The following is a 23,070-nucleotide window of genomic DNA, read 5'->3' on the forward strand; positions in this document are numbered from 1 at the left end:
CCTCCCTCCCTCCCTCCCTTCCTTCCTTCCTTCCTTCCATCTTTCCTTCCTCCCTTTTATCTTTCCTTCCTTTTCTTTTTTCTCTTTCTTAGAGTGGATGAAATTATAGCAATGTTTGGTCTGGTTTGCTTCTACAAAAATGAGGAGCATTTACAATTTGATAGTAATAAAAATGGAGAGGGAGGACAAGGCGCATGCGGGCGGGGCTCCCCTCTGAGACTGTTACAGATTCGAGGGAAGATTGATAATCAGCCTCCACAGAACAGGGGCAGGAGCCAGATGCCTGACGTCATCCTGAGGCTCAAGGTCACCTTTCACCAGCATTTTAGGAGGCATTTTAGGAGCCAGCTATGGTTTGAACGTGATTTGCCTCCTCCCTCTGCTGAAAAAGAGAAAAAAAAAAAAAGAGACTCCAACTCAAGTTGGAATTTAATCTCCAGGCATAGGAGGTGGAAACTTAACTATGGAGTTTTTTTTTTGGGGGGGGGGGAGGAGGAGACTGATATTAGATAAGGTCATCAAGGTAGAAGAGGCCAAGACTGAAAGGGAAGAAGGGAGGAGGGAAGGAAGAGAGGTCAGATCATGGGATGGGGAATAAGGTACCCCAGGCTCTGACAGAACTCACTGTCCTCCATCTTTCCCGAGACAGGTGCCCTTTAAGAGTCTAATGAGAATTTGCAGCCATTTTGCCACTGAACAAAATGTCCACACACTCATACTCTAGATCTGTGTTTCAGGGCCACTAGATCTCTTCACAGATTTCTGGTGGTTTCAATGCTCCTCTCGAGGACCCCTAACAGAAAGGATGACATGCCCACACGCCCAAACTGGTTTCAAAACTAATTAAGAAGCTGGGAACTGGTGTCTCACCCCTGTAATCCTAATTACTCAGGAAGCTGAGATCTGAGGATTAAGATTTGAAGCCAGGGCTGGGAAGGTGGCTCAGTGGTAGAGCCCTTGCCTTGCATGCATGAGGCCCTGGGTTCGATTCCTCAGCACCACGTAAGCAGAAAAAAAAAGCCGGAAGTGGCACTGTGGCTCAAGTGGTAGAGCACTAGCCTTGAGCTGAAGAGCTGAGGGACAGCGCCCAGGCCCAGAGTTCAGGCCCCAAGACTGCCTTCCGCCCCTCCCCCCCCCCCCAAAAAAAAAGATTTGAAGCCAGTTTGGGCAGAAAATCCCATGAGACGTTCATCCCCAATTAATTATAAAAAGCTAGAAAGTGGAGGTCTGGTTCAAGTGGTAGAGTGCCAAACTTAAGCAAAAGAGCTCACGGACAGTTGCTCAGGCCTGGAGTTCAAGCCCCATGACCAACCAAAAAGAACCAACATCTCATTTTCTAGATAACAAAGTCTGCATGGGTCACACCCAGAGACGAAGCTTGTCAGAGGTCCCACAGAGAGCCAGCCTGTCTGTCTTGTATACAAAATGATGTCAAGGATGTCATCAACATATACTATTAGAGGTATTTTGCCAAAATGATACGTATTCTGTAAATGTGTCTTCCTGACAAGCTAAGGCCTGGTCCTGAAGCAGAGAGAGCGGTCAGCATAAAACAGAGTGCTTTCTTCTACTTGCAGAGTAGATGCATTCAAATCACCACTTAAGCAGACCAATTTTTCACTGTCTGCCCTTCCCCAGCTCCCTTGGCCATTAAGCTCCACTCTTCCGCATGATCAATGAATGGAGCAAATCCATCCAGACAGCATGTCTAGCCACTCTCCACGTGGATTTGGTACCAGAACAGCAAAGGCCATGACTGTGGTATTATATACAGACCTCTGAGGCATGAAATTACATAAATCTCTACTCAATCCGGGCTTTGTATCTCTTAAGAATTCTTAAGATGGTCTCAATAACCTGGAATAATTGGTGTCATCATTGCAGGGAGAAGCAGAGCTGGGATTGATCAGGTAGATTTCCCCCTTTCACTCTGTGAATGATATATTTGATGGTCCATGCAGCCTCGTTTGGCTGCATATCATGATGCCATGTTTGGTTCCTTTTTAGTTTTTGGCCAGACCTGGGGCTTGAATTCTGGTCCGGGGTATTGTCCCTAAGATTCTTTTGTTCAAGGCTAGCACTCTATCACTTGAGCTATAGAGCCACTTCCAGCTTTTTCTGCTTATGTGATACTAAGGAATGGAACCCAGGGCTTCATGCATGCAAGGCAAGCACTCTATCACTGAGCCACCTTCCCAGCCCCATGTTTGGTTCCTGTTAGCCCCCAGACCTACTGTTCTGGGTAACGCTGGGGCTGTCAATGACTGAGCAAACTTTATGCACGCTACCTTTATACTAGGGGCAAAACATCTACAGTTCTCCCCAGGGAAATTTCCAAGTCAACTGGTTGGAATTTTACTTTATTTTATTTTTTGTTGGTCATGGGGCTTGGGCTCTGTCCCTCTGCTCTTCAGCTCAAGACGAGCATTCTACCGCGTGAACCACAGCGCCACTTCCAGTTTTCTAGGGGCTTATTGGAGGTAACAGTCTCTCGGACTTTCCTGCCTGGGCTGGCTTTGAACCGTGATCTTCAGATCTCAGCTTCATGATTAACTAGGATAACAGGTGTGAGCCACTGGCAAATCTCCCCTTTATTAAGTCATAAAAGCACATCAGGAGTCCAGGAAGAGAAGACAGACTTCCATTTATTAGCACTTTCTCCAGTTATGTTATAGATACAACACTTGACAGTTCACTCATGGTGGCCAGGCTAGCTTTGTTTTGCTCACAGTATATCCCCAGCTTGGAGCAGCGAGCTTTGTGCCTGGGAGATCCTGAACAAATATTTACTAGTATAGATCAGGCCCAAGACTTTCCCTCCAGTACTGAAGTTATCTATGAGAACTAAAGGAGTATGTTTCACATCAAAACTCTTATCATAGCAAGATGCCAGTGCCTCACACCTGTAATACTAGCAACTCAGAAGGCTGAGATCTGAGGATCATGGTTCAAAGCAAGCCCATGCAAGGTCTATATGACCAAAAAAGCTGGAAGAAGAGCTGTGGCTCAAGTAGTAGAATGCCAGTCTTCAGTGAAAAAGCTAAGGACAACACCTCAGACCGGATTTCAAGCCTCGTACTGGCACAACACAACTCAACAAAACAACATTATTGTAGCTGTTAGTGTTTGGATTTCATTGATATTCCACTAACAAGTCAAGGTATAAGAAATGACTTACCCACAAATCCTTCCTCACCGACCAGTTTCAGGGCGATTTTATCAGCCAACACTGAGGAGTTGCCATGAGCAATGTTAGCAAAGGGGCCAGCGTGCACGAACACAGGGGTGCCCTGCAGGGTTACAAGGACAAGGGAAGACAAAGATGGATGAGGACACACAAGGTGGCCCGGTGCTGGGCATCAGAGGCCTACCTGAATCCCATCAGAAGCACAGTGTCTCTCAAAGAGCAAAGCACCCTGCCTCCTTCAAAGACCAAATTCCTATGCATCCCAGGACAAGGATGGTATCACCCTACATTTAAAGCTGAGCCACTGAGGACACAGTCCTCTCCTGTCATGAGAGCTACTGCTAGCTGCCACATTCATTATGGAATACAGGATTTGCGTGATTTCATGGGGCTCTGAATGGCATCTTTTAAAAGAATAGAAGTAAACCCTCATCACCTAAGAGGCTTCTTCAATATTTTTGCCATTAAGAAATTAGTCAATTTAGCCGGGCGCCGGTGGCTCACGCCTGTAATCCTAGCTACTCAGGAGGCTGAGATCTGAGAATCGCGGTTCAAAGCCAGCCCGGGCAGGAAAGACCGTGAGACTCCTATCTCCAATAAACCACTAGAAAACCGGAAGTGGCGCTGTAGCTCAAGTGGTAGAGCGCTCGCCTTGAGCTGAAGAGCTGAGGGACAGCGCCCAGGCCCAGAGTTCAAACTCCATGACCGACAAAAAAAAAAAAAAAAAAAAAAGAAATTAGTCAATTTAAGGGCTGGGAAGGTGGCTCAGTGGTAGAGTGCTTGCCTTGCATGCATGAGGCTGTGGGTTCAATTCCTCAGCACCACATAAGCAGAAAAAGCTGGAAGTGGGGCTAATGCTCAAGTGGTAGATTGCTAGCCTTCAGCTGAAGAGCTGAGGGACAGTGCCCAGGCCCAGAGTTCAAGCCCCCCAACCGACAAAAAAAAAAAAAAAGAAAAGAAATTAGTCAATTTAAGAGCTAGCCTTCCTAGCAAACACAAGTTCTTGGGTTTAAGCCCAAGCCAAAATCATAACAACAAAAATGAAATAGTCAAATTAAAATTTAAACAGCATATAAACCAAACCAATTAATGAAGTGGGGAAATCAAGGCAGAAGATTAAGAGTACACTGTTTTTAGTTTTCTTCATAAAGTTCTTTCCAAAGCTTAAAAAGCATTAAATCTTTCTCATCATTTAACTAAACACATTAGAAATACGGTATTCATAAGAATAATACAAGCAAAGAAAAATTTCACTTATATTAAAGTATTAAAATAATACTTGTTAATAAGAAAATAACCAAAAATCAATACAAGGGAATCATCAAACACTTTAGATTTTAGATGGACGCTGGTGGCTTATCACTATAACCCTAGCTACTCAGAAGGCTGAGATCTGAGGATTGCAGTGTGAAGCCAAACTGGGCAGAAAAATTCCTGTGACTCTCATCTCCACTTAACAAGCACAAAGGTGGAAGTAGAGGTATGGCTCAAGTGGTAGAGTGTCATTCTTGAGCAAAAGAATTAAGCAAGAGTATAAAGTCCTGAGTTCAAGTCACAGGACTGGTGGGGTACACACACACACACACACACCACCACCACCACCACAAAAACAATTTTAGACTTTCATTTTTATTTATGTTTTTGCCAGTCATAGGCCTTGAACTCTGGGCCTGGGCACTGTCCCTGAGCTTCTTTTGCTCAAGGCTAGTGCTCTACCACTTGAGCACTGTGGTGCTACTTCCGGCTTTTTCTGTGTATGTGGTGCTGAGGAATCGAACCCAGGCTTTCATGCATGCCAGGCAAGCACTCTACCACTGAGCCACCTTCCCAGCCTAGACTTTAATTTTTTAAATAAAAGCAGTGAATATATTCATTTTAGATGTCATTTTCTTTATCGATGACAACAGAATGAAAGAACTTTATACACAGCATCAGAGCTGGCGTTCCTGCCAGGGCTCAGTCAGGGCTTTCGGGGCTGCGTCCATGTGCTCCAGGGCTCACTCCCCCTGTGGAAACGCAGGCTGCCCCTTCACTGCCGGCAGGGGAGGGCGATGTGGGGAGCTGGGGGTCCAGAGCTCCTGGAAAACTCCTATGAACCACAGCAGGCTAACAGCTGCACGTGGTTCAAAGATGAGGGAAAGCTGAACTAAAGCGGGAGGAAAGTGAAAGGAAGATCACCTCTGGAATGGAAGAGTTTCTCAGAGGGTTTTATTCCCTTTTCCTCTTGAAGCCATGAGGAGGGAGAAGAGTTCTGAGGCGGTCAGGAGACGTGTGGGAATAAAGCGAGGACCACAAAGCTCAGGGGATGTGTTCAATAGGCAATGTGTGCACATGGACTTGCATCATGTACATCTTCCTAGCTATCTGCGGCTTCTCACTTCTACCGGGAAACATTTCCAGGGCTCTGAAGGGAATGCTGTTTACAAGGTCTGGGCCTCCATTCCCTCCCTACCCTTGGTCGTCTCGGCTCGTTGTTGCTGGTACAGAATAAAGGGCGCTGGCAAAGCTCAATGAGGACAAGGTCATGCGCTCCACCGCTGGCGGCAGCAGCGGCGGCTGCCCTCCTCGCACACTGCCATCAGTTACAAAGCCCCTGCTCGCCAGGGAACGCAGGGGACCATGTGCCTGAATCCGCACCAACCTGCCGTCCCCAAATAACCCTACCATGTTGCTACAAGATCCAAAGCAAGAAACTAGAAAAAAAGATGTTTACCTTTTATAGAACCTTTCTTATTTCCTAGGCTATGTGACTAATCCATTACCAAAAGCATTTGCTGGTTTAAATTTGCATTTCTAATTCACAAATAATAGTCTCTTGTTTTTTTTGGGGGTGCAATGTGCTGTTCTAATACGGGAAATGCATGCATTACAGAATGATGGCGCATAGCTCAGGTCGGCAGCATCTCTTAAAAACATGTGTCGTAAAGGCCTGGTCCCATTTGGAGCTGGTGAAACCCTTAGGTGGGGCCAAAGCTGAGGGCTGGGGGCTCATGCCCGTGATCCTAGCTACTCAGATGGCTGAATTTCAGAGCCAGACTAGGCAGACAGATGGAAATTCACATCTCCAATTAATTAGCAAAAGGCTGCAAGTGAAGGTATGGCTCAAGTAGTAGAGGGCCAGGTTTGCAGGAAAAAGCCAAGCACGAGTGCAAGGTCCTGAGTTCAAGCTGGTGCAAACGCCAGTGTCTTCATGTCCTGGCCGTGAGGAGGGCGGGTGCATTTGGGCACTGACAGACTCACACAGACCTAAAAGCACCAGGGCCACCAAGCATGGAAGGATGGGGGAGACAGAGGAGGAGCAGCAAAGGAGAGGGGAGGCTGCAGAGCAGGTGCTGCCCTCTGAGAATGAAGACAAGAGCACTGAGTGTGGGCGACCTTGATCCTGCCTTCAGACCCAACTGGAGGCCTCAAGGACGCTGGTCCTGCTCTAGTTCCCTGTCCTCTGGGTTGGAAGGACCGTGGGGGTCACAGGTCATAGAGTGACTGCTGAGTCCAGGGCAGTGCACACCAGAGCTAGCCTGCATACCAGCGAGAGGATCAGGGACAGGGGACATGGCTCAGGGTGCGGGCTCCGGCTCAGAGACACCTGTGGGCCACACCCTCAGTCTGGCTCCCAGCTCTCTAGGCCCAAGCCCTTCAGATGGGAAACTCTTCCCACCCAAGAATCTCCACCTGCCTGGGATGTATTTCCTCCAGGCAGGTGCTCGCTGCAGCCTCAGTTTACCCATCTCTCTATTCAGGTACTATCTGAGCAGACAGACAGGCAGCACGGAGAAGCACCCACCATGCCTCTGTGACCCCTCATTCCCTTTCAACTTTCTCCTTTGGCCCTAGCCACCCAATCACATGCCATGTACTTATGTGTCTGATGTCCGTCAGGCCCACCTTGGCCAGGGTGGACTTCGTACTGCACCCTGACATCTACTACACCTCCCATACCAGCTGGTCCACACGATGTACTTAAGCAATACTTTGTCTTTATAATAATGCTGCTGGGTTAGTTGATACTTAGCACCATTGACAGGCTAGGATGTTTCAAGACTTTGCCTAGGTTTACAGAGGTGAACAGCAGACATTCAAACCTGACTTCTTATTGGCTGAATAAATGGATGGCTATTCTACATGTTCCTGTTCAGAACAGTGGCTCTCTCCTCTCCTGCACATCCTTACCTGCCCTTCACTGAACGTTGAGGACAAATGGCCACTGTTGGCATATAGTTTCTCCCAATTCTATGGGCAGTGACATCCAGAAGGGAGTCAAAAACAGGCTCTGGTGGAAACATTTATACCATGGTAATTGGTAAATGCTAGAAGGGATTTCCTGAGGAACTGCTGTACAAATAAACACCAGTACATCACCCTCTGCCAGCCCTGCTCCACCACTTCCATGGGGTCTCTGCTCAACTCAGCCCCCAGACACCTCCTTGTTTGGACTCAAACCCTAGCATCTCATTAGCTGGGGGAAGGAATTAGGACCACCCCTAAAGCAAATGAATATGCTTAAATGACTCGGAAACTGGATTAAAGTAGAAGTATCTTGACTGCAAAATTTCAGTTCGATAAAGAGAAAAATGTCAGTGTTTGCAAAAACAGTATCACCAAAGCAAAGCAAAGCCGAGAACACTTTGCTGGAAAACATGTCTCAGTATTCACTGTATTTAATTTTGGAAAAACAAACTAAACTATCCCAAACCTATTGGTGGATTATGAAAAGAAAAACCACACAAATGAGAAAACAGCAGGTATATGTGGCCTCTACAACCAACTGAAATATTAGACAGAGATAGATTTCCTAACTTTCTTCTCTGATCAATGAAACCAAGATATGAATCAGACCTAAGAATCTATAAATTTGTTTTAAACTTTTTTCCCCCACAATGACCAAGTTCTTCTGAAGCTCCCTTCCAGGATTATATTGGCTTGGAAGGCATGTGCTCTGCAGTGACAGACAGACAGACACAAACACACACACACGCATACACAGACACACACAGACACACACACACACACACACACACACACACACTTCAATGATGGCAAATACCACAGACAGCTACTATAAAAAAAAAAGCCACTTACTTCCAAGGTCTGCATCAGATTGGGCTTTATTGCATCTTTCATCAAAACAGTCAAAGCACCTGTCACTCCCTGAGGAAAAAAACAACAACAAAAAACATTTAGGCTGGACGCTGGTGGCTCATGCCTGTAATTCTAGCTAGTCAGGAGGCTGAGATCTGAGGATCATGGTTATAAGAAAGCCAGGGCAAGAAAGTTTGTGATACTCTTACCTCCAATTAACTACCAACCCCTCCTCCCGCAACAAACCAATGAAATAAAAATCAACAACAGAAAACAAACAAACACACAAGCTGGAAGTATAGCTGCAGCTCAAGAAGGTAGAGTGCCAAGCCTTGAAAAATAAAAAGCTCAGGGACAATGCCCAGGCTCTGAGTTCAAGTGCCAGGACCAGCACCACCAACAAACAACAGCAACAACAAAAAAAACCCATTTAGATCACGGACGGCGGTGAAACTCTGCTCTGGGTCTTTCTCACCAGCCTGCTTCGGTGCTATCCCCCGGGGGGGGGGGGGGGGGGGGGGGGAGGGGGCGGGGCACCACCATGTTGCCTCTGTTAAGCTGAGACACAAAGAGGGCGGGGCGGCGGAGGCCTTGTGCACTCCCCCACACCGTCCCTGCGGGCATTCTGGGATTCCTATGAAAAGAGCTGTCAGCCTACCCGCCAGTGCTGTCTGGAGATGAAGGTGTGTTGTCCACCATGGCTGTGGCCCGCGGGCCACACGACTCCCAATGCAATTAGGGAACAGGTCGGGGTGGAGGGAGGTCAGAGAGGTGGGAAGGCCCAGGTCTGGCTCTTGCCCACAAGGAACTGGTCACCCACGAGGGAGAAGGCATGGGAAGGAAAGGCAGCACCACCCAAAAGGCTCCCCGGCAGCACCCGCAGGGCTTCTCCCCCGCCCCCTTCAGAGACAAGGAACAGGGGAGCAAGAATGGAGACTGACTGAGAGGAGAAGTGTGCCAGAGAAGGTTGAGAGGCCACCTCCCTCCCCTCTCTTTTGGTCGTGCTAAGGATTGAACCCTGAACTGGATGATGGGCAGGTGCTCGCTACTTGAGCCATGCCCCCAGCCCCCACTTTGTTTTTGAGAAAAGATCTTGCTAACTTTCCTCAGGTTGCCTTCAAACTTATGATCTTCCTGCCTTCACTTCCCAGGTAGCCAGGATTACAGGCATGTACTACCATGCCTGTAAGATTTTTTTACATGAGATGCCACTACGCACTTTAGCTGTTCTTTCCTTAAAAAAAACCTTCTGGTTTCTTGCTAAAGACTACCATTTTCAACATACTCCTCTTCTTCCTCCTCAGATACTGGCAGGCTCTATGACCTGAGGAGGCCTGTGAAATAGCACGTACCCTGGTGGCCAGCATGTCAGAGTTCACACAGGCAGATGACAGCACCGCTCCTCTGTGACTGACAGGGAGGGGGATCCAGGGATCCCTCCCCGCTGCACGGCGCACAACCTCTCCCCTAAACCCCATCACCGCCAAATGTTTCTCTCATGTCATCCGTTTCTACTTTGATAATACTTGTAATCCTTTAAGATTTACAAACCCCATCAATGTTCTACCTTCCCATATAAAATGCTACTGTCAGAAATGTAAGCATCCATTATAAATGCTCCTGCCCAAACGCTTCTTCTTCCCATAATGCGCTGGGTGTCTGCTCAACCAATGAAAAGAGCAACCAGTGCAAAGAGCAGGGGAAGAGCTCTGGGAGGAGCCTGTGCTATATAATAACCACGCTGGAGACGCCAATGGACTCCTCTTTGGAACCCACTCTAGATGGAGAGTGTCACCATTTTTCTTTCACTTTCAAACAAATTTACTTGAAGCTGGCTAATAAATCCCACCCAACTGACCCGGACCAAGAGACTGAAGGAGGTGAACATTTCTCCAGGGCCAACACAGGTAAGTGACTGCCTGTGTTTTTTCCTCTCTCTTGCTGGGGCTCCTCACACCCCAGTGTGTCACTTCATGCAAGGAGAACATCACCCAGGTTAAGAGAAACAAAATGTGGCAAATAAGTATACAAACTAAAAAAGGCAGCAGAGAGCACAGACCTATCTTCCGTGTGTGTGTTGGTATTGGGGTTTGAACCCAGAACTTTGTGCTTGCCAGAGCAGGTGCTCTCCTGCTGAGCCAATCCTCCAGTTTGCTGTTGGAGACGGTATGACTGCTATGAACAGGCTGGCCGACGCCATCATCCTCCTATTTACATTTTCCACATAGCTGGAATGACGCATGGCTTTTATTGATTCAAACAGGATTTCATGAACTTTTGCCTGTGCTGGCCTTGAGCGGTGATCTTCTCAATCAGAGCCGCCAGGGTAGCTAGGGTTGTAGGTGTCTGACTCAGCTTTTTTTTTTTTAAAGAAAAGGTCTCACTAATATTACTCTCCCTATCAGAGAGAGTAACTGTAACTGCAATCTTCTTATCGCTGCCTCCCCAGTAGGTAGGATTATAGGGGTATGCTACTATGCCTAGCCTAGAACACACAATTTAAAAGAACTTCCTTTTATTTCTGGCAGAAGCAAGGTTCAAGAGTGGCAAGAATGACCAGAAGCTTAGGAGATAATTTCGCGTGTCTTGACTTTAGTCAGGGCGAGCTGGTGAAAAATGCCGGTGAGGCCATGGAAGAAGCAGGTATCCCCAGCATCCCCAGCACGTACGGATGGGAGGAAGGACGCCCCAGAGCACTCTGTGTGGCACTCACCAAGTCCTCTGCTGTCACAGGCTGCCCATTTTTGTCGCTGGCCACGACCATTCTTCCTAGACGCTCCTTCATGTCCGCGAGGCTGTCTGTCAGGGCCAGCACCGCCATGATCTCGCTGGCCACAGCGATGTCAAACTGGGCCTGGACCCGCAAAGCAAAGGCAATGGTCAGTGGAGGCACTCCTGGGGTTCCGGTTCGCATGGGTGGCCAGATTTTAGCCATGAAGAGACCTGGGGAGGGGGGCCTCAGTGCTCCCACAGAGCGCACAGGGGCTTGTGCCTGACATAACCTCTCCAGGTGAGCAGGCTGCCCACCATGCTCCACTGAGCCCCAGGGTTGGGGCGATGCCCGCCACACCTGCTCATGGCTCCATGTGGTGAGTCACGGTAGCCTGGCTCTGACTACTAATGAAATCCTATGTGCCTCGCCAACCAGGCGGATGCCCAGCGTCCACATGGCTTGTTTCTGTTGGCTTTATTTTTAATTTATTAACCTTTTGATTTGGGAGACAAGATCCTACTATATGGTCCAGGTTGGCTTCAAACTCATGAACCTCTTGCCTCAGACTCCTAAGTGCTGAGGATACAGGCATGGGTGACCATGCCTAACAATTTACTTGTATTTCAGAGATTCTTGCCCTGTTACCCAGGACCAAGGCTGGCCTGGAACTCTCCATGCTCATGTTTCGGCCTTTTGATTGGCCAGGATTACAGGCATGCATCATCACACCCAGTGTGGGGGTTCACTTCTGATCCCCAGCAGGGAGGATTGTGTGTGACATGCAGTAGGTGTTCGGTATGTTCCGAATGAACCAACGAAGAGCCTGCTGGCTACTTCTGTGCTTAGGGCCGGCCTGTCCGTCTGTCAAGCTTAAACAAGAGAAGAGGCTCCTACATAGGTTGACAAGTTCCTCAAAGTTAGACCTCAGTGCAGCTGTCAAAGGTGGCTCTGAATGACCTGTCAGCTGTTCAGGAGACCATCAGATCCTAACACTCTTGGCCCGGAAAGCCAGAATGTTCCCAGGATTTCCTGTTCCTCCCTTGGCTTGGTCCCAGGGTGTCCACAGCCCAGTGGGAAGCTGGAGGGACAGGAGGAACGTGTGCTCTCTCCTCATCACAATCCAGCCCCTAAGGAAGTTTCTCTGCACAAAACCATGTGGTTGACCTCCAGCTTAATGCTCTTCTTCCCCAAGAGGGCATGAGACAAGGTCAAATGTGCACAGAGGAAAATGGCTATCCCCGGTAGGACCACCTTGGGAGACTTGAGTTTCCAAGTCTGCCCTGGACAACTGAGGAAATGAACGAAGAAGCAGCTTTCTGGCTCCTTCCTGGTTGAGACTGCATCCGCCGTGCCCCGCGTGAAAATCAAACGCAATGATGTTCAAGTACGATACTCAACGCAGCTCGACCCAAACACAAGTGAATTTACTCTGTAGGGGTTTGCCAAACGTGTCACCACAAACCCTATCTACTGAGCCAGTGCCAGGCAGAGCTCATCTCCACCACCACAAAACAGATGAAAAAAACGACTAGGAATATGGAGATTTTTCTGTACAAAACATGAGGCTGTGAACCGTCTTACAATATCCACTGAACAAAAAATGTGCAGAATTCATAATTCATGTATAAGTTGTTTATTGGTAATACTGTCAATGTCAAGAGGGGCTAAGTCAAAGACCGTTCATGTTACTACCTAAATCATGTGGGCTAAGGAGAGGACTGTTGTTCATTTTTGCCCTTTGTCTGTCTCTTTCCTTTCTCCTTTCTCTCTCTACTCCTTCTTTTCAATTGGAGATAAGAATCTCTCAGACTTTTCTCCATGGGCTGGCTTTGAACCTCAATCCTCAGACCTCAGTCTGAGTAGCAGGATTTCAGATGGGAGCCACCAGCTGGGCCCTGTGTGTTTCTTTAAACATGAAGTGCCATGACCTGGCCTTGAGTGTGGAGATGATTCCAAATGCCTGCCTGTCACTAACCATGGCAGGTTGTGCAGTTCCAGGCCCACACTGGAGCCTCTCCCAGGACCGCTGCTGGGCCTCGGCGGCCCTCTGTGCGAACCACACCTGACAGAGGGCTGTCCTCTCCTCGCATGCCGGCTTCCTGTGTGCAAGACACTGACTCCTGCCAAACAAGCAGTGTGGCCCATACACAAGTCTGTCACTGGGATGTGAATGGCCTTTGGGTGTCAGAACCACACTCAGGCCCCAGGCTGAGGCCCACGCAGATACAGGCTGTGTCCTTAGCTGCCAGCCCTGAGGAGTGCGCTGCCTCTCCCAGTCTTGTCTGAGAACCAATGGACCTCTTCTCTCTGAACTTGGAAGCCCCTCCTGTGTTCCAATCATGTGCTCGGCTGTCCTTTCTTTCTATCTGCAGCCTTCCTGACACATCTGTCCATCAATGGTTCTCTGCGCCCTCCCCTCACTGCACAGACATGGAAGGCTGAGGTCTGTCGAGCAAAGAAGCGAGTGCCAGCATTTGGAACAAATCAGGTGGTGCAGGGACTTAGTCTGTCAACTTGATCCAAGCCTGACTTCACTTTCTTTTTTTCTGCCAATACTGGCGCTTGAACTCAGGGCCTAGGCACTGTCCCTAAGCTCCACTTCTGGCTTTTTGCTGGTTGGTTGGAGATAAGAGTCTCAGACTTTTCTATACAGGCTGGCTTCGAACTGGTGATCCTCAGATCTCAACCTCCTGAGTAGCTAGGATTAGAGGCGTGAAACACTGGCACTGCTTTTTATCTCAAAAATTGCCAACGTCGAAAGGCTGGACAAGTGGGATTGCATGAAACTTCTGCATGGCCAAAGACATAGCTAGCAAGATCAACAGAAAGCCCACGGATTGGGAGATCTTCACTAGCCATATAATGAACAAGGGTCTCATATCTAAAATATACTTGGAACTGAAAAAATTAAACCCCCCAACAAAGAAACAACTGCCCCATTAGTAAGTGGGCTAAACACTTAAAGAGAGACTTCTTTGAAGAGGAAATAAGAATGGCCAATAGACACATGAAGAAATGTTCAACTTCTCTAGCCATAAAAGAAATGCAAATCAAAACAACATTGAGATTCCACCTCAGCCCAGTTAGAATGGCTATAATCAAGAAATCTAATAACAACAGTTGCTGGAGGGGATGCGGCCAAAAGGGAACCCTACTGCATTGTTGGTGGGAGTATAAACTTGTTCAACCACTTTGGAAAGCAATATGGAGGTTCCTCAAAAGACTACAAATAGAGCTCCCCTATGACCCAGCAATCTTACTTTTGGCCATTTACCCAAATGATCACAAACAAGGCCATACCAACACAACTTTGTTTACCACAGCATTATTCACCATAGCTAAGATATGGAACCAACCCAGATGCCCCTCAGTAGATGAATGGACCAAGAAAATGTGGTATATATACACAATGGAACTCTATGCCTCCATCAGATAGAATGACACCATCCAACTTGTTAGAAAATGGAGAGACTTGGAAAAAATTATATTAAGTGAAGTAAGTCAGACCTAAAGAAACATAAGTCCCATGGGTTCCCTTATTTGCAACAACTAGTATATGACTAGGATAATCTTACTAGGCAAGCAGAAAAGGTCAAAAGCTATGTACAGGGCTGGGAGGGTAGCTCAATAGTAAGAGTTCTTGTCTTGCATGTATGAGGCCTTGGGTTCAATTCCTCAGCACCACATAAGCAGAAAAAGCCAGAAGTGGCACTATGGCTCAAGTGGTAGAGCATTAACCTTGAGCTGAAGAGCTGAGGGACAGCACCCAGGCCCAGAGTTCAAGCCCCATAATTGACAAAACAAAACAAAACAAAAAACCCCACTTATGTACATGACCATATAAAATGATGCTAAGTGAAATGAACCCCAAGATAGGAACACAAGAGGTTTTATCTTTATCACTGTTGTTTTTAATGTACTATGTAATTTTGTTTCTTTTGTAAGTTCTTCCCCCATGGTATAACCCTTGTTGTCACTGTGTTTGATTCCAGTGCTCTGCATCTTGTATATACTTTTCTAATTTGGGAAGGGGAAGGGAAATAACAAAATGCTGAAACAAGGACACAGGTTGGCCCTTTGTAACAATGAGATGTACAAGACATTATGTTGAAAACGAACTTTACAACTTGGGGGTAGGGAGGAGAGGGGTTGGGAAGGTGGGGAGGGAAGGGATGGTAGAGGAAAAACAAAGGAGGAGGTAACAATGCTCAATCGGAAATGTACTCATTACCAACAATGCTCAATCGGAAATGTACTCATTACCTTACTCATGTCACTGTAACCCTTCTGTACAGTATCTTTACAATAAAAAAATATGTAAGAATTACCAACATCTCTGTGCTATAGGTTTTGACTATTACAGTAAAAGGGACTCATACCTTTTTTTCCACTAATAAAAAAGTTGATGGACAAGTTATAAAGGTAGAACTGCCTCTAAATATAGTTTATAAGGGGGAGGGTGGGGAACGTTTACAGGGCTGCTGTGGCTGCTGAAACATTATGGGATGACTTTATGTGCCCCAAGCACACTGACCCCATCAGAGCTCGAAGAGGCAAGCAGGCCTCACATTTCTCTGTTTGGGGGAGTAGGCCATTATCCTTTGAAAACATCCACAAACTATTAAGCCTAATAACTGGGTAATTATTCTTTGATTAGTGAAATCCAGGTAGAGTGTGTGTGTGTGTGTGTGTGTGTGTGTGTAGATTTTCACTTTCTTGCTGTTATGCCAATCTGGTATCCAGTGGGAGGATTTCCTATAAAATGTATAGGAATTTATGTGGAAAGCCCTCCTTTGGCCCCCATCTCCCAACACACAGAATGGCTCTTCCCACAGACACAACTGGGCGCACACAGCAAGAGGATGCTGCACTTCCTGCCTCTGGTACACTCCGAGGGCCCTGTGGAGGGACTGGAAATCTTCTAGTGACTGGGCACTGCCGCTGGGGGCAGGAGGAGGGGCTGGGGGGTGAGGACTGTCACAGTCCAGGAAAACAGCGCCACCTACCTGCCGGGAGCATCCCTTTTCCGTGCTTGCCTGGCCAATCGTTATTTTTCGCAGAAATCGGTCATTGGTGTCCAATACTGAAAGAAAAGAGATTATTGGCTCAATGGACAAACTTGGACTGGCCACAGAGGATGCTGAGGAAGCAACAAAGAGGAAGTATCAAACAAAGGTTGGGTTTTCCTCAGGGAAATTGCTAGTGGTAAGGGACCTACGATGTCAGAAGAGTTAACAGGAAACTGGTTTTTAGATCATGGTGGGAAGTGAACTTTTAATTAGGCAGCAAGGAAAAGTATTTCTAAAAGGGTGATATTTTACTCTTAATCCTAAATCACAGGAAGTCAATACAGCTTCGCAAGAAGTTAATCCTATACCTGCCACATGACCCAGTAATTCAATTCTAAAAGCAGGGACTTGAGCAGATTTCTACACCCTTGTCCACAGCATCTCTGTATACAAACACCAAAAAGCATTAGTAATTATTCAACAAAAGATGAATGGATAAACACTGCATGCACACACATGCAAAACGCATGGACTATTGTATACATAAGAAGGAAGGACATTTCCTAGAACCACAGCTTCATTTCTGACTTTTGCTGGTTAATTGGAGCCGTGAGTCTCATGGACTTCCTGTCTGGGCTGGCTTTGAACTGGAATCCTCAGATCTCAGATTCCTGAGCAGCTAGGATTCTAACAGGCATGAGTCCACCCAGGTCTTGCTAAAAGGTATTTTAAATGTGGAAATAAGAGGCCAAAGAGGATAGAAACCAGAAAGATTGAAGTAGTTTCCCCACCACCTTTGGATGAGGCCAGAGAGATCAAGCTTTTGCTTTGAATGGGGTGGGGAGGGACGGGAAAAATCCAACCCCAAACTGCAAATTAACCTAAGGGTGGGATCCTCTTGGTCTGTCTCCCACTCTGCTCCTCAGCCCACGACGGGGTCTCATCACCCACCTCTCTGCCACGTGATGGTGGACGGGTCAATGTTGAGTCTGGCAAATTTACTCACTTCCTCTTCTGTCAGTGTACTAGGATCCGTCTTACTTATCCCCAGTTTCTAGTAATTAAGAAAAAAAAATACCAGGAGTAAGGGAAGGAAGAGAACCCAAAAGGCAGCCAAGATTATGCTCTGATTTTTATTTTCCCCACTATTAGTAGTGTCTTAAAAGAAAACAAAACAACTAGATCTTATTTTGAATAGATCATACATTAGGTCAAAGCACATGTTAAAGTCCAAATATCTTCTACAAGCGGGAATACTCTTAAAGCCACAGGGCTGCCAGTAGAGTCCAGCTGGCCACACACAGCATGGCGGCAGTGGAGGCTCCTAGGTCTGTGGCTCTGTGTGGCCACCAGTCATGAGGAAGAAACATAATCATTGTGCACGAACCTGAGGCCTTGGTTCAAGTTCTTTGCAAATACAAATACCAATTCAAGTAAAGCACAGGTCTCAGTTTCAAAACAAGGAACTGGTAATGCACTGAGAAAAAAGATACTGGTTTTTGTAAAAACATCCTAAGAATGGTTTTCAGTCAGGTGTGGTGTCTGTCACATGCCTGTAATCCCAGTACTTGGGAAACTGAGGCAGGAGGATTGCAAGTCTGGTTTGGACCTTGTCTTGCAGGAATAAATAAGAGGAAAAGAAAGCATATTTATTTATTTTTAATCAAAGTATATAAAAAGATCCAGAAAAGAGGAACTTAGCCAGCCAGAGCTGCTAGGAATGGAATCATTCATTACCCTCACCACACTAAAGTTGGTTCAGAACAAGCCAGGGGGTAAATTTGGGGGATGTGGGGCGGGAGTGTAGAACAGATTAAGACAGGATTTTGCTATCTAGCCCAGGTTGGCCTTGGACCTGAGATTCCTATGCCATAGCTGAGCGCTAGAATTACAAGTGTGATTGTATAGGTAGGCAGCACACATGAAAAAAGGGGTGAATCGACAAAGGGGGTGAATTGTATGTGTATATGTGTAATGGGGACCTCATGCTTTTAATTAGCTTTTCATTCACTCTACCACTTGAACCACATTTTCTCTTCTGGCTTTTTACTGGTCAATTGGAGATTGACCAGTAAAAGTCTTGATGACTTTTATGCCCAAGCTGACTTTGAACATTGAGCCTCAGGTCTCAGGGTCCTGAGTAGCTAGGATGATTACATGTGTGAGCTACCAGTTTGTGGCTGGTTTTCTTTTGTTGTTGTTGTTGTCATTGTTTTTTGTCAGTCGTGAGGCTTGAACTCTGGGTCTGGGCACTGTCCCTCAGCTCTTCAGCTCAAGGCTAGCACTCTACCACTTGAGCCACAGCACCACTTCCGGTTTTCTGGTGGTTTATTAAAGAGTCTCACAGACTTTCCTACCCAGGCTGGCTTTGAACTGTGACCCTCAGATCTCAGCTTCCTGAGTAGCTAGGATTACAGGCGTGAGCCACTGGCGCCCAGCTCATGGTTAAAATTTTAAGACTACTTATATAATCGTCTTAAACCATTACATCATCCTTATCCCATGAAGGGTTCTATTTTAATCCCTGGCAGACACCTGGGGGAAGCAATGGGTAGGGAACCGAGCATAAAGAGCATTAGAGACAAAGACATGGTGAGAATGCAGAAGTTTGGGCAAGAACAAAGGCAGCATCTCCCTGCAGCAAAACCAGGTGATGGATTTTCTAGGTTAGCTCATTTCAGGGGAATGTAACAAATCCCCCAAAGGCTTCTCTTTGCTAGAGGAGACATACAAATGCTATTTGTTAGTTGATTAGGGTGTTGTAGATTAGCAAACAGTCCTCTTCATACATGAGGAAAATGAATCCTCAAAGAGTTAATTGTTGGTTCACCTGGTTCTTTGGTTTACGATCCAGAGTTAGGTGTCTAATCCTGAGCTCTGGCGGATATATTCTTCAGTCTCTTTAGAGTTTAACACCCAAAAGAGTATCTGAAAACCAAAATCAAGGCAAGTTCAACATTTCTCTGGCTTTGGCAAAAACTTCCTGATAGCTTTCTAGGATATTTTCTTTAAAAAAGGCAAAAAAAAGCATGAAATAGAAACTTACTTTCAGCCGAGCAAGTTGAATTTCTGAGAATTTTCTGACGCCATTCACTAAAGGAACCAGCCGATTATATAGAGCCTAAGGAAGCAGAACAAAAAGAAAACCCCACTGAAGGTCAAGAGGTCAACCACACATGGACAGTTTGGATTATGGCAAAGTTTGTGTTTACAACCAAACAGGCCCTACTAAAAGTTGGGAGACGAATAAACCATGCAGACTTCCAGCTCCAACATCTTAATAAAACCCCCTGAAGCTGAAATAACGCACATTGCCAAGAGTTTCCATAAATATATTTCTCAATCTACAGCATTACAATTGTCAAGTTCATGCTTATCTGGTTTATGTTCCAAAGACTCTCCAGGGAATTCCTTTAACTGCAGATTTTCTTACTGCAAAACACGCCAGAAAATACCCTCTCGTGTACGGACAGTGTGGTGAGAGGACTGGAATCTGGAACTTGGTTACTTGCACTGTGCATTAACTTTTGGACTGCATGCAGGTGAATCCAAGGGCCACTGAGTTCTGTAACAGCATATCTAAGCCAGCAGCATAAAACATTCATCTTAAAAAGACATCTGAGGCCTGGGAATGTGGCTTAGTGGCAGAATGCTTGCCGAGCATGCATGAAGCCCTGGGTTCCATTCCTCAGTACCACATGAACAGAATAAGCCGGAAGTGGCGCTATAGCTCAAGGGGTGAAGTGCTAGACTTGAGCCGAAGCAGCTCAGGGACAGTGCCCAGGCCCCTGAGTTCAAGTCCCAGAACTAGCCAAAAAAAAAAAAGTTATCTGTTCATGTTCTAGAGATTGGACCTGTGCATCAATTACTTTTAAAAACCACACACTCATCTGGAATAAGGTTTAACTTAACTAGGACAGGAGAACGCTTCTAACAGGAGGGCACTGTTAAACCCATTTGAGGATCTAACCAAACCATGGGCCCTTTCTTCAAGAAAGAAGCCAGCTTCATACTTCCTACCTTTGTCATGAAAGCTTGTTTTTTGAAAGGTCATCTCACACTAACTTTTGCTGTTGCTTTTTATTTTACCTGGGTTGGTCTTAAGCCACAATTCTCCTATTTCTACCCTTCCAAATAGCTGGAATCACAAGCATGTTCCACCATACCTGACTCTAAAATGAATACCATTCTGTACAAAATTTTAGAGAGCTTACAGACTCTCTAAAACACAAACTCGGTGAGGGCTCAGGAATCCCAGGGTAAGATCACCCTCCCTCACACAGCAAACAAGGAATCCTCCTCACCTTATCTGTTTGAGTGCTTTCATGCAAAATCCTGGTGTCAATGGCAGCAGCTAGTAAATTATTGGCGGCAGTAATGGCATGGATGTCCCCGGTCAAATGAAGGTTGAACTATAAATGAAACGGAACATCTTTCTATTTGTTTTAAATAGCCCCGGCAGTAATCAAAAGCTGCCTGGATCAATAAAACAACATGGTGATTAAATGTCCAAAACACGGCCCACATCTGACAAGATTTTCCACTTGAGACACAGTACATCACAAATCCTTTCAATATGGTGCAATATTCTCTCTCTCACTTTTTTTCTCTTTTTTGAAGGCAGAGCCTAAGAAATATCCTTTAGCTTTTTCAGTCACAGCTAACATTCTACTACGTGAACAACAGCTCTGCTTCCAGCTTTTTGGTGCTTAATTGTAGATAAGAGTCTCACAGGGTTTCTTGCCTGGTGAGCCCCAGATCTCAGGACTGAGCCATGAGCACCCAGCTCAAGGGGAGATATTGTGCAGGATTGAACGACTAGTTTCTTCACATTCACATTCCTTATGTGCACTGCTTCTTCCCTGAGAAGTCAGTCCTCCCTCAAAGTCACTCACGATTGCCGCTCCTCCCTACCAGAGAGCCTTAGCAACACCCCTTCAGTAGGGTCTCAGTGCACGCACTGCAAGCTCTTGCCAAAATTTGCTATTACTTCATTTTTAATTTTGGTCAGTCGTGGGGCTTGAACTCTAGGCCTGGGCGCTGTCCCTCAGCTCTTTAGCTCAAGGCAAACGCTCTACCACTTGAACCACAGCACCACTTCTGGTTTCTGGTGGTTAACTGGAGATAAGAGTCTCTCAGATGTTCCCACCCAGGCTGACTTTGAACCTCGATCCTCTGTTCTCAGCCTCCTGAGTAGCTAGGATTACAGTCCTGAGCCACCAGCGCCCGACATATTACTTCTATTTTTAAAAGTCTATCTTTGGCAATTTGATGAGTAAAATGGTAACTGACAGTCCCTCCCTCCCCCATCCTCCTGTCTTGTCTGTACTGCAGTTTGAATTCAGGGGCTTCAATATTAATGTTTCATATTCTTGCTTGGCTGATGCTTTACCGCCTCAGCCAGGTATTTTACTGATCATGTTGGAGATGGAGTCTCAGATTCACTTCTCGATTCCAGCCTCCAGAGCAGCCAGGTTTCCAGGCTGCCATGCCAGTGCTTTTTTACCCCTTTGAACCCCTTTGGCCATTTTCTCATTGGGATTTACTTTTTGTTTCAACTTTCTACCTGCTGTCCTCCAGGGGTGGCTTTTAGGCCCCAGAGAGGGCTCTTCGCTTTGAACCATGACTGTTTATCCCCCGCCATAACATCACGTCTGCCAGCCCTTGCTTCTCCATCTCAGTAAATGACTCCATGGATTTGCATTCTGGACTCATGCCTTGTCAACCCTCACACCTAACCCATAAACATCAGGGAACAAACAAGACGTTGTCATCCTTTTCTCTGTCCTCACGGCCACCCTCAGTCTCCTCACTGGACAGTTGGAAGCCATGCGCAGTGGCCTTGTCTGTTCTCGGTACAGGGGACAGAACAATCCTGGAAAAGCTAACCTACATCCTGTTACTGTCCTGTTGGCCTTGAGACTAAGGCAGGTTAGCACGGACAAGCATGGCGCATCAGTGAGATAATGGGACAGCGAAGGGTCACAGAGGATGAAGAGAAAGTTCTTGGGGAAACAGATGTCATTGCAGGTTCCCGAGGCCCATCTTCCCCGGGAAGCACAATGTCTTAACGGGAAGGAGGCGAGGGGGGGTGTCTAAATCAGTGTGACGCAGGGTAACGCTGAAGTCTCTGAAAGTTCCCACACCACGTGGGTTTGGGAATGCAAACCTCAGTAGAACTGAGAAAGGTCGTATGACACGCTATAGTGCTTTATTAAATACTCTAGTCAGGGTCTAGATGTGCACCCTCCGGGTGGGAGCAGCAAGTCATGAGAAAGCAAATTCACGCGGGCACAACCCAGACACAGCTCCCACCCGCAAGGTGACTGCTGCCACTGTGTGAGTTACACTAATGCTTTTGGGTTTCCGGGTCTTTCGGGCCCAGAGACATGAAGAAGGACTGGTAGTGTGCATGTTGGCGACTCACCTCCTCCATGGGGATGACCTGGGCGTATCCGCCACCCGCCGCTCCCCCTAAACAACAGAACAATGACAAGAAGTGAGTCACAAGGGCACACACTCAGGAGGGACGGGGCCTGGGGACAAGGCAAGCCACGCCCCCCCGATGAAATTCCAGCAGGAGCAAATGTTCACTGGTATGTGTAAGCTTGTGAAAGTCACAAGCCAAAAGTTCACACTATGTTCAGCTATGGATTTTCAAGATGCCCATTTCTTTGTGTGGAAAACAAAGGTAGCCAGGTGAGATGGGGCACGCTTGTAATGCCAGCGCCTGGGAGACCACAGCAGGAGCTGGTAAACTCCACGCCAGCCTGGATTAGCTAGTGAGACCCTGCCTAAAAAACACAAAAATAAAGTAAAAAGAATACAGCAAATATCATCATTACTGGAAGATGTACCTTTGGATAGGAGATTTTTAAAAAATCAATTATTGGGTCTAGGTTCTTATGCTTCATCTAAATTATATGTTGAAGTTTCAAACATCTTTGTTAAAAACCACCTGTAAGCCAGGTACAGTGATACAGCGCTGCCATCTCAGCGGCGTCGGAAACGCAAAGTCAAGGACTGCAGTCCAGAGGCTGGTGTGGACACGTGGGATGCCTCCGGAAGGAACAAAAGGTGCC

General features: G+C 46.6%; 1 protein-coding gene across 1 annotated transcript in view; it reads right to left on the bottom strand.

Moving 5' to 3' along the window:
* The window catches only part of Mthfd1l (methylenetetrahydrofolate dehydrogenase (NADP+ dependent) 1-like), a 129,103-nt gene that overhangs the window by 58,324 nt on the left and 47,709 nt on the right, over positions 1-23,070 (bottom strand). The window contains exons 13-20 of the mRNA XM_013026931.1: positions 22,416-22,462; positions 20,293-20,400; positions 19,035-19,109; positions 16,940-17,042; positions 15,986-16,062; positions 10,980-11,120; positions 8,267-8,335; positions 3,183-3,290 (exon numbers count right to left, since the gene is read on the bottom strand). Of these exons, the coding sequence (XP_012882385.1) occupies positions 3,183-3,290; positions 8,267-8,335; positions 10,980-11,120; positions 15,986-16,062; positions 16,940-17,042; positions 19,035-19,109; positions 20,293-20,400; positions 22,416-22,462 (728 nt within the window). The remainder of the gene's footprint in view (positions 1-3,182; positions 3,291-8,266; positions 8,336-10,979; positions 11,121-15,985; positions 16,063-16,939; positions 17,043-19,034; positions 19,110-20,292; positions 20,401-22,415; positions 22,463-23,070) is intronic.

The sequence above is a fragment of the Dipodomys ordii genome, unplaced genomic scaffold, assembly GCF_000151885.1.
Source record: "Dipodomys ordii isolate 6190 unplaced genomic scaffold, Dord_2.0 Scaffold98, whole genome shotgun sequence".
Taxonomy (NCBI): Eukaryota; Metazoa; Chordata; class Mammalia; order Rodentia; family Heteromyidae; genus Dipodomys; species Dipodomys ordii.